This window comes from Dermacentor silvarum, chromosome 8, assembly GCF_013339745.2.
Source record: "Dermacentor silvarum isolate Dsil-2018 chromosome 8, BIME_Dsil_1.4, whole genome shotgun sequence".
Lineage (NCBI taxonomy): Eukaryota > Metazoa > Arthropoda > Arachnida > Ixodida > Ixodidae > Dermacentor > Dermacentor silvarum.
In genome coordinates this window covers 57,827,470-57,838,801 of record NC_051161.1, presented here as the reverse complement: position 1 = coordinate 57,838,801, position 11,332 = coordinate 57,827,470, and the positions used below count along the sequence as shown (strand labels likewise).

General features: G+C 49.0%; 1 protein-coding gene across 1 annotated transcript; it reads right to left on the bottom strand.

The window, feature by feature from the left end:
- Positions 1-5,614: 5,614 nt before the first annotated feature.
- LOC119462141 (uncharacterized) lies at positions 5,615-10,848 on the bottom strand. The gene is made up of 5 exons (XM_049672851.1): positions 10,792-10,848; positions 10,361-10,657; positions 9,409-9,719; positions 8,098-8,325; positions 5,615-5,735 (listed from the first exon to the last, which is right to left on the bottom strand). The coding sequence occupies exons 1-5, from the start codon at positions 10,846-10,848 to the stop codon at positions 5,615-5,617; spliced, it is 1,014 nt and encodes a 337-aa protein (XP_049528808.1).
- Between the last annotated feature and the right edge of the window lie 484 nt (positions 10,849-11,332).

The following is an 11,332-nucleotide window of genomic DNA, read 5'->3' as shown; positions in this document are numbered from 1 at the left end:
CTGTGTTTAATGACAGGGAAGGACTCTGTAGTAGCCAAACACAATTTCTTTATTACCTGTTCTAAATATGGCGCCCAGTGTGTGTCGTGACAAGTGGAGGGTTCTTCCTCGATATTTATTACTGCCAACTTGTTGGGTTTTTGTATATTCGAGGAACAAGAGGCATGTATTAGGAGTGGTACCTTGGTTTGAGGAAAATGCTATATACTTTGTCTTGGAGTTTAAAAGAACTTAGTTCCAAACACGCTAAGGTACTTTACAGCTCACTTTCAGCAATGTATTCTCCTTTCTGTAGTGACTGACTTTAAAAACATCATAGCTGTATAACTCGCGCATCAAATAGCAGGAAACTATCACAGTAATATACAGTGTCCCAACTATCATGCACCAAGATTAAAAACAGCTTTGCGATGCTCGGTACGTGCTACATAAAAGTGTTTTTCCGAGCGTGAAAAAAGCCAGCAAATACACGCAAAGGGTTTCAAGCGGCCAGTAGCGCGGTAATGTTGCGTGTATTCCCTGTCATCTTTCACGCTCGGAAAAACAATTTTATGTAACAGTGTTTCTTCAATAATTCTTCAAGATAACTAGCCTTATTATTAAGTAAGAAATGCATCGCTGAGGTTGTAGGCCGTGGATAAATTCAGTTCACTCGGTTATGTTGTATGTCTATCTATGTAGATATAGATAGACATACAACATATTGGATCTCGGGCTCCACTGCCCCCTCATCAATCACCGCTCCTTCACCTTTACGCTAAGGCGCTCGCAGTGCAGCGTCCCCTGTTATGTCTTCACACTTCAGAACACATCTCCTATTCGCACGACACCAGTAGACCTTGTGTTTTCATATCTGTACGCTGGTGTCATTCTCAAAAGATGAGGCACGGTCAAGCATGGAAATACGATCCACTGCTGTTACCGAAGTTTGAGACACACACGGCTACAACTGCGACCATCGGCGGAGCAGTGGGCTCATGTTGGGGGCGGCGCAAACCTGTGATGTCAGTGCTTTAAATGCTATCAACCGCAGTGACGTTACCAACATTCGACATATTTGCATGATCCGTCGATGACCGGACACGTCCTCAGACGCTGCGCGATACGCTCTCAAGCAGCGCGCGATAACGCTTAGAAATTCTAATTGAATGAGTAAAAATATGTTGCTCTTTTCTACACATGGTTGCTGTGTTTTGTGGATTTTCTTGGAATCAAGGGCTTCGCAAAGGATAGCGTACTGCCTAATCTCTGTAAGAATTCCTCTAACCTATCTTCGTTCTTTTATTCCTGCAAGAGCATAGCGATATTGGGAGTCCAGCGATAATGTAGCCATTGCCGACATTGAAAATATCACAATTATCCGCCTGACCAATCAATCATTAAAAATATTTTTCTCCACATAAGCTTTGTAGTTGTGATCAGGAATTTCTCGTGATAATGAATGCGCGGTGGTTACGGCGAGAACCATGCGAAGACGTTCATACGGTATATAGATGTGGCCTATGTATGGGGTCCTGACGACACGTGGGAGGTCTGCGTAGGAGCACACGAAGTAATACATACATAGCAGCCTATGACTTGAACATCAGCTTGGCAGGTCAATTGTACGGCGTGCAAATGCAGGCCATGCTCCAGGAAGCTTTATTCCAGGCAAAATATAAATAAACGGGCACGCAACTCATGGAAGCTTTGCTACATAAAAGAGCCGCTGTGTGACTGCGATTTGGTTCCACCGTTGATGTGTATTGTTTCGCGAAGCATGGTTAACATGATGTGGTGTGAAGGATAACACGGCGTACTGTAAACCTTCTGCTTGTCTGGTTTAGGTGGCAGAGACGTTGTGAACATTTGTCCTGTGCTGCTGACCTGCACTTTTTCTGCTCCTTTGTACACCGATTGTTGTGTGAACAAATAAAAGAAAGAAAAACTACCATTTATATCGTTCGTTAGTTCGAGGCTGCCATCGTGGCACACTATAGACGATCTCGGTTGTTGTGGAGCCAAGATATTCCATACTTATTTTAGATATATCATTGTCACCCCCTCTGTCCAAAGCCAAGTTCCTTCAGAATTACACCATCGACTGTGCCGCAGAGTTCTTTGGGAATGCAATGTGAATCGCAATCACCTTACATTCCTTCCGCTTTTTATGTTCAACGAAGACAGTTGTTGGTAAGATTTTTAGCGTCGACAGACAAACGCGTCTTCCATCCGTCCACTTTCGAAGGACGTTGAGGGAAATGCGTAATTTAGGCCATATGACACAATCAAACAATGAATTCACAAGCGCGCCTTTTTGTCGTGAAAGTCAGTGCCAAAAAAAATGAAAACCTACTTCGTGGACTCCAAAGGTATATTATCCTAGACAGCACAACAGCTGTGAACCACATGTGGCGGAATGTCGGCAGAGCCTGACAGAGTCATTATTACTACATTGTAATTCCGGGAAAGCGCTACAACAACACAATAGTGGTCTGATGATGATAACTGCTTCCCAGCGGGTGATGGACCTCTCTTTGCAGGACCCCTTAATGATTTCTAGTACCTACACAGTTGTACGTCATTATAATTTATCGCATGTATTGGCACATAGTCAGATACAGTGGCATTTCCATTCCAGCCTTTCAGTGGCAGTGTCATTGAGTAAGGCCTATCGTCTCTCTATACATGCGTAAATATGCATGCTGCCGATGCTTCGCTGTCTGATAGACGTTGTCTGGCAGAGCAAATAAAATTATTGAATGGCAACGATGGGCTATTGTTGGAGCAAATGTAGAAGGGTGCTACCAACGTTGTTATATACTGGCTAAACTGTGCCCCTAGCTGGTTATCGTCCGCCACCTTATTAAGAAGTTTGACACGACTTTCCATGCTGCCTAGGATAGTTCACGGAATTAGACAATGGTGACGGTAGTTTTCAGTGATGCTGGGTGCTCTTAAACGCAATTAACAAAGTCTCAGTGAAGAAGCACGCTTGTTGCAGCGGGCGGCAACAACCGTGCACGAGTACGCCAAGTCGTGCGGACTGAGCTGCGCTCCCCAGAAATCGGGGCTGCTCTTGATCCAACGGGGAAAATCAAAGACGGAGCTGCCGCCGAACGTGATCATCACCATCGACGGAACGGCCATCAAGCCAACACATCAGATTAGGATTCTCGGCCTACTGATTCAGAGCGACGGGAAGGCAGACGCCGCCGTCACAAAGATCAAGACTATGGCCGAACAGATACTTGGTATGCTTCGGAGGGTATCTAACAGAAACCGAGTCCTTAAAGAGGACGATGCCATGCGCTTGGTACGCGCGTTCGTCGTGTCGCGGGTTACCTACTCCGCCCCGTATCTCCAGCTGACGAAGGCGAATAGGGACACCCTAAACACGATGCTTCGTAAGGCAACGAAGCAAGCACTGGGCATGCCCATATACTCGTCCACGCAAAAACTGCTAGAGATGGGCGCCCACAACACGGTGGAGGAGCTCATCGAAGCCCAACTCTCTAATCAGGGAATCCGGCTCAGTAACACGTAACACAGACGAGCCGAACTACGCAAGATAGGATGGCAGATCGAGCCAGTACCCATCAAGGTGGCCCTTTCGGAAGACTGGAAGACGACCATTCAGACCAAACCTCTTCCTCCGAAAATGACGCCGGGCAAGGACGACGAGAGGCGCACCGCGCGGGCCGAAGCCATGGCCCGGAAGCTGGAAGATAACCCCAGGGTCCTCTACGCGGACGCCTCGCTTTGAAAACACAGTGACCGAGCAGCGCTGGTGGTTACGTCAAAAGACAGGCTGATCGTCGGCGCGTCCCAGAAGACAACAGACCCCGCAGTTGCCGAAGAAGCGGCCGTGGCCCTCGCACTCACACAGCCGAGCGTGGACACCGTGGTCACCGACTCAAAGACAGCCTACGGAAGCTTCCGCAGGGGGGTAATCTCCTCCGCGGCCCGAGCCATTCTATCCAAGTGCAAGCCTCCGGGAAGAGCCATAGAGCTCGTGTGGGTGCCGGCTCACTCGCAGGTAGCAGGCAACACCATCGCCGACTACCATGCCCGAGAAATGTCAATCCGGGCAGAGCACGAGCCGGAAGAGCTACCGCACCCGGTTACCAGCTTTCGGGACATTACCCGGATGTACCGAGAGGAAAGGTAGAGACTGCCAGAACCGCAACCCAAACTCACCAGGCAACCACAGACCATCCTGCGTCGAGCGCAGGCGGGGTTGCTTGCGCATCCCGTACTGATGAACCGCATGTACCCTGCGGAGCACGATACGCTCTGTCCTTTTTGCAAAAGGGAAAAGGGCAGCCTGCCGCACATCTTGGCAGAGTGCACAGAACTCAACCCCTCCCCCCCCTTTCTCCTCTTCCCGACAACACGCCCAATCCCCAACCCCTTGAGCGATGGGATACCTTGTTATCCAGCCCCGCCCTACCGATTCAGCTCGCACTGACGGACCGGGGACAGGCGCTGCTGGGAACATATGGGTCCCTTAGCTAGGGAACCACCCCGCCTGGTGCCTGCGTGCACCACCAATATATTTTGGGCCCAATAAAAGTTTATTCATCATCATCATCTGCTTCCACTCGTGCATAAAGCCCCTCGCGAGGGATGTGGCGGTGCGTGCGATAGGTTAATTATGTGTTGTCTCCTTCCCAAATACTGTTCACACTGTCCTCACGTGTCTCGACATCATCGCTAACATCGGATTGCTTCTTGGAGACTGATATCCTGCGCTATTATCTAATCAAAGCTCTTACCTTTTACGGCGAAGATGATGAGAAGCAACTTTAACACGTGAGATCCTATCTAAATACATGAGAACGGATAAATTATTTTTCTCGGCAACCCCCCACCGAATCTGATGACGTTTGTTGCATCTAAAGGAAAATGTTAAATTAAATTATAATCGCGAATAAGGCAAATGGCACCGGTGCACACCAGCGCGCCCTGATGCGCCGTTTTATTCAATCATCGTCGCCCCAGGGCACCCCGGTGCGCACCGGTGCAATTTGCCGAATTCGCCATAAGTAAGTTCATCGGGAGGCTTACTGACGTCGCTGACAAAGAACCTCGGCCAGAATTCACAACAATTCTTACGCTAGAATTGTTCGTAAGCAAGAATTTCGGCCAATCCGGATGCAAGACATATTATTATCTAAGGCGGCCGGCCAATGGCAAACCGCACTTACGAAAGAAAAGCTTTGTGAATATGGCCGCTCGTCTTCAAGTCGGAAGCAGTGGTCTATGGCATTGAGGGGCTTTATGTACTATGTGGAAGCAGCAGCGCACACGGAGTTCGAGGGCAATATGACGACACACAGTCGCGTGTAGCACGCCGCGTCTCCCAAAATATGCAGCACTGGTGGTATGGTATAAGAAGTTCCACGGACAGCACACACACGGAGGACACACAATTGCGATGGAACACAGCTTGTAAGTATAGCGTTGCGAGTGTACATGACGGCTGTCCAACGACATAGAAGAAGCGTGTTTTCTTTTATTGACAAAGCTGTTGAAATAGGGAGGAAGGGTAGAGTAGGTATAGCTGCCTGGTTCGCGAGAGATCCTGCCTTGCCGAGTCGCCAGTCGGGGCCCAGCGTTAGTTCGAGGGCGCTCAGCCGTAGCTGGGCCTCTTGAAGTCGTACGTGTCGTCGTCGTCGTCTTGCAGGTCGTTCTTGGCGTAGCCTCCCTGGGATCGTGACGGGTAGACCGGCTCGGGCGCAGATTCAGCGGGCCTGCACGTGCCAGATGATTAGAGTTTAGCGCATACGTCGGAGCTCTAACTTGAAGCGGGGTCAAAGGAACGAGTTGAATGAACTTTGGCTGCATGGCAGCTAGATCATTCATTGGATGCGCAGATAAGGGAACATTTTAACCGAGAGCTTGGATGCCAAGTCCTTACGCGCCCAAACCATGGGAGCTTTATCTTGTCCGCAAACGTAGCAGCGTTTTCGGAATACCAGGTTACCGGATCAGGCATAATCGTTAATGATGCAGTCCTTTCATGATTTTGCATAGACGAAAACGCTCACGCGATACAAAAATTATTCAAACGCAGTCTAGTTGGACAAATCGTTCTAAGGTGCCGCTACTTTAGCCCGGTAAGAAGTTTGCGAACAAGTTAAAGCTTTCTAGTGATATATATATATATATATATATATATATATATATAATTTCCCGGTATCTTCGCGTTTTTCTGCCGTTTCTATGCAGGTAGACTTCACAAAAATGGCTGGGTTTAGTCACTGTTGAATTTGAAATCAGTGTAATCCAAATTTATTTATGGACCAGCCCTGAACAAAGGCTGTAAAAATACGCGACGTCACGAAGAGTTGTGCGGGAATGTGATCACGGCGATACCACATTATCTCGCTTTTTCTCGTTCTCTCTTGCTTTCCAAACTTCCATTACCTGTAGGACGAGCATATAGGGAGCGTTTCATCCCTAATCAAATCATCTGTCTTGACCTACATTAGCTCTTTACAGTGGTTCGCAAAAAAAAAAAAAGAGACAGAGACGACAGGACGCCCGATAACTATGCACGTTATGCTCAGTTATCAGTCTAATTAGCAAAACAATATTCTTGTTCTGTTTATTAGTGAACTCTAGGCACCATGCCGCAGTGCTTCTCGCATGTATTTATCAGCCAGAGGCCTCAACTTTGCGCCGTTAACTTGTACCCGTCAAGCCTGTGAGATAGGGACCCCCCCCCTGTGCGTCCTCAAAACGTCATTCTCTTGCCTGTTCTCGCAATATCTATTTAAAAATGCACCGGGACATCATGCAGCTAGAAAAAATCATAACATAACTTACGAAGTGGATGTATCGCTTAATTGGGGCTCATCACATCCCCCGCAGAAAGTACGTCCTGACTCCTGAAGCATCGGGCGAAACCCCGAGGCCCCAAACGGACACCCCGACCGAGTTCGATATAATCAATGCCCCGTTCGCTAAATGAAGGGATTATTTCACATATATGAGCACCGCCGACTACGTTTCACGTGTTCGATATAGAGGTTAGTTCACTTTACTTTGGTTTGATATATTCGCATTCGCCCCTAATGGTTTATGTTGAACAGATCTTGAAGCGCACCGGAACACAGACTACCTGTACAGCTTTTGTGTTCAATAAAAATTTTCAGTTGTGAGCGAAGCGCTGCGCTGTCTGCCTTTCTGTAAAATTTTGTATGTGTTCCGGTGCCCTTTAAGGTGTCTTTAAATCAACTTCAGCCAACTAGCCCGACTTGCCACCCTTGTGGTCCCAAGTAAGCGTCCGTGGCAATGCACGAGTAGGTTTCAAACTTCTTTTTGTGTTGTTCAATTGGAAAACACACTTGGGCAACAGTTTTGCTGTTCACAACTTGTTGGGTGCAAGAACACGGATTTGTCGGTATGAGCAGACTTGCGGTATAACAGCTAAGGATAGCTTCACCAAAAGTCTTCCAATTACCAGCACTTTGAATACAGAGTATCTATGGCTCTCGAAGTAGTGCGGACGGGGAATCTCTCGCGAAGACGAAGAATGTACAAGTTTGTGGCATCACGTTTACGTGAATTACCTGTTTGAGATACTTTTAATTTCGCCTTTGACGAGAGCTTATTCAGCACTAAGTGAAATGGTTGACAGTGCTGCGTGTGATGTCTGCGGCTTCGAAGAGACCGCAGACAATCTGTCGGGTCATTTTTCGCGGTTTTGCATGCAAAGGCAATCAATATTCGATGGATCACGGCAACCAAACGATCATCCACTGACCGCACCTGCAGACGCTACTGAAACACCGTACGCGCTGCTCATCGGTCCAGAAGGCAGGGGAGGCACTTTTGTAAACCGACGGGCGAGTGCGAGCTTGTGCAAGCGTTTACAGCACACATTATAACTGTATCCTTTTCCTTTTTTCTATGTATTTTCCTTTTGCCCTTAATCCCAGCGTACGACAGCCAAATAATAGATTTTCTGGTTAACATCCCCAGTGCTGCCAAACATAGCCAGTGCTGCCAAAGACGTTCAGGGGCATGGCGTGGTTGGCTTGGTCAAATCGACTATTAGCGCTGATATAGAGAGCGGCTACTCGACAAAGGGAGTCGTCTTCGTCTGACCTGTAGTAGCGCGGTCCCGAGGGCGGCGTCGACGGCTGCGCGTGCCGGTAATAAGGACCGGGCCGGCTGACCACTTCCTCCTGCCACGGGTAGGGCCCTCCGGGACCCCGGGAGATGCTCATCTTGTACGAGACGCCGATCGGGACGTCGCCCTTGGGACGCCACGGCTCCGACGGCTCGTTGTACGCGCGGTACGTCTTGTACGACGACTGGGTCCACGGTTCGTACCTGCGAAGGGCGACCGCGTATAGTTAAACTTATTTTTCCAGGATCTCGAGGCGAGAATGTCCGGTACGCACTGCCGTAGGACTTTAAGATGTCTCTGTAATTCTAGGGCATGTTTAGTGCAACCAAAAAAATATATATACTTTCCCTTGACACTCTCCGATCTTACACCATATATTTGCAGGAATAGTACAAGCACCACAACAAGCATTAAGCAAACCCAATTGACTGCAAATGTATGTTATTTAAACTGAGATAAAAAAACAAAAAGAAAAAAAACACACGTCGGAAAAGATCGCGATGAAAGCTGCAATTCAGAACATGATAACGAATATTGTGTCAGTTTCTTCTAAAATATTATTCTAGCAAATTATTGTTTTTGGAAAATGAGAATATTTAAAGCAATTATTTCTTGGAGGGAACAGTGTGATCGATAAATGCTTCAGTTTGGTAGGGTAATCTCCTTGAAAGTGGATATATGCGCGAAATCAGTTTCATAATGACTACTTAACAGATAAAAAGAAACGCTCTCCTGCCAGCATAAAACGCGATTGAAAGGATTTGCGATGGCAAAATCTGGTCTCCCTTGTACGTGGTGCCGCTGACGTTCGTCTTACTCATCCATTGCCACTTCATCTGCATTATGGCGAACTCCCACCATATAGCAAGGCGCAGAACTGCGCACCGTGTTGAATCTTTTGCTTTCCGACGGCATGGTATTCTGGCGCCATGACCAGTTTTGCCACCGAGACTTCAGTGCGAACATTTGTGCCTATTTCCGCCTTTTCGGTTTTTTTTTTCCTTGCACGATTTTACATGACACACGAGAGGCTTCAGAGAAGATGGCTCGAATCAATAGAAACAGTCAGTATATAACTAGCGGTCTTAAGTAGCATTTTGCTTAATTACAGATATTGGAGGCACACATGACGCACCAGTGGCTTCAGACAAGACGCGTCAACAACCGGTGCAAACACTAAGTACAACGTGCTATCGCAATCAGGTAAAGGACAAAAAGGGCGACTGATAAAGGTCGGCTTTCTAGTGACACTGCGTCGGTCGCAGGATGGTTAGACATATAGATACCTTGGTGCAACGTAGGGTCCCCTCCTGACCGAGTAGCTGACGTCCTGGCGTGTCTTGACGTACGAAGGAGGCTCCGGCCGCGGCTCGACGCGTGCCGTCACCTTAGGTCCGCAGTAGCCCGAGCACGAGGAGCCGCGGTACACGGGTCTGGAAGGCACGTACACCTCCTGCACGGCCGCAGGCCTGGGCGGCGTCGGCGGTGTGTCGTAGTACGTTGGCCGCGAAGGGGGCAGCACTTCCTCGCGTGCCGGCTGGTACGACACGCGGCGAGTCGGCGGCGGACGTCGGCGCGGAGGCTCCACCACCACGGGCTGCGCACACATCGGCGTCATCGTGAGAAACGGCAGTAGAGTGTAAGCGGGAATGACAAGTGCAAAGAGCCCCACTTGGATCGCATATAGACCAAACTTATCGCGAACATAGCGGGGCCTTCGGTGGTGTCGTGCTGAATGCGCTGGTTCTCGTCAGATCACTGAAGTTATGGCAACACTCCAATGAGCATTATGCGAACAGCGCGCGAGACAGGACAAGACGAGGTGGACGACAAAAGGCGCTTCCGCCTTGCCTTGGCGAATCTTCAGCGTTGTTTCCCTAGTAGGTGAACTTCAGACTGTTTAACCATTGGCTCGAGGACTCCCGGGGACGGAGGCCACCGGGCAACGCCCAGTGATGGCTCCACCACCTGTCGCGGAATAGCCCGTGGGTCCTGATTGAGCGAGGCATACATATTACTATACGTATGCCCGCTCCAGGAGGCGTTGCCCTCGACTCATTCATACTAAAAAATGCCGTTTTTGAGTAGTTTTCTTTGTCTCTCCACCTCTCGGTGATTCGATGTACGTACCTACGTAAGTAACATTTTCCGGTTAACGGAGAATCTTGCGGTTGCTTAAGAAGATGAGCTATACTAGGTGTCTTATATTCTTAGTTAAACAAGAGACAGGGCACGTACCTGGGAGGGAACGTAGTAGGTCTTTGGTGGAGACGGCGGAGGAACGTAGTAGGTCTTGGCAGGTTGCGGTGGAGGGACGTAGTAGGTCTTGGCTGGCTGCGGCGGATGCACATAGTAGGTCTTTACCGGCTCGGGTGGAGGCACGTGGTAGCTGTTGATGGGCTTTTTGACGACCACCTTGCGCACGTAGGTCCGCACGGGGGGTGGCTCGACGTACGTCGGCGGCTCGGGGGGTACGTAGGACACCCGGCGCGGCGGCGGCGTCACCACGACTTGCTGCACGGGGGGAGGGTACACCTGCGACGACGGGGATAGGGGAGGGTTGCGGTGACATTGGCGTTAGAAATAACTTACCGCTCAACTGTCCGGTAGTATGCACACTACCCGTGTCTTTAGCTTGTCCGCGTAAGTGTTACTAATTTACGAAGTACCGGGATACTGGAGACGAGACGAAGACGCGTGATCTGCAGTGTTGGTAGGGGCGCCATCTTACGACGTTTAGTGGAACCAGAACGCATAGTACTATTGTTGTTGATAATGGATACGTTGAACTGAGCTGCTGGTGCAAAGGCGTCGTCAGCAACATACTCACGATTGTAATGTCATTCCTTCCATTTCCACAGATGAGAACAGCATAAAGCGCAGAAACTTTTCTAGCTTATTGTGGTTGAACGAACCACCACAAGGCGTGTTTACAAATGCTGCTGCCGCCGTCCATGCCTCATTTGTTGCAATATTTCGTAAATTGCAATCAGTTACCGGGAAGGCTGTACAGAGTGGAGAACTGCCTGTTTCAAGAACTGCCTGGTAATGGTGGCTCAGGGGTTCTGGTGTTCTGATGTTTATTGCGAGGTCACGGGTCTGATTTCCCACCGAGATGGGCGTATTTTGTCGAGAACAGGATTCGGGATTTCTTGCGCGTCTACCCGTATACTTCGGCCCTCGGTAAAAGAAAATAACAAAGTCTTGGTA

Bases quoted from the DNA above. Each gene is read 5' to 3' on its own strand.
- LOC119462141 (XM_049672851.1), bottom strand. From the start codon at position 10,848: ATGGCGCCCCTACCAACACTGCAGATCACGCGTCTTCGTCTCGTCTCC. The intron at 10,658-10,791 runs GTACTTCGTAAA...CCGTCGTCGCAG, and splicing joins GTCTCGTCTCCAGTATCCCG to GTGTACCCTCCCCCCGTGCA. The intron at 8,326-9,408 runs GTATCTATATGT...CGCCCTTCGCAG, and splicing joins GGACCCTACGTTGCACCAAG to GTACGAACCGTGGACCCAGT.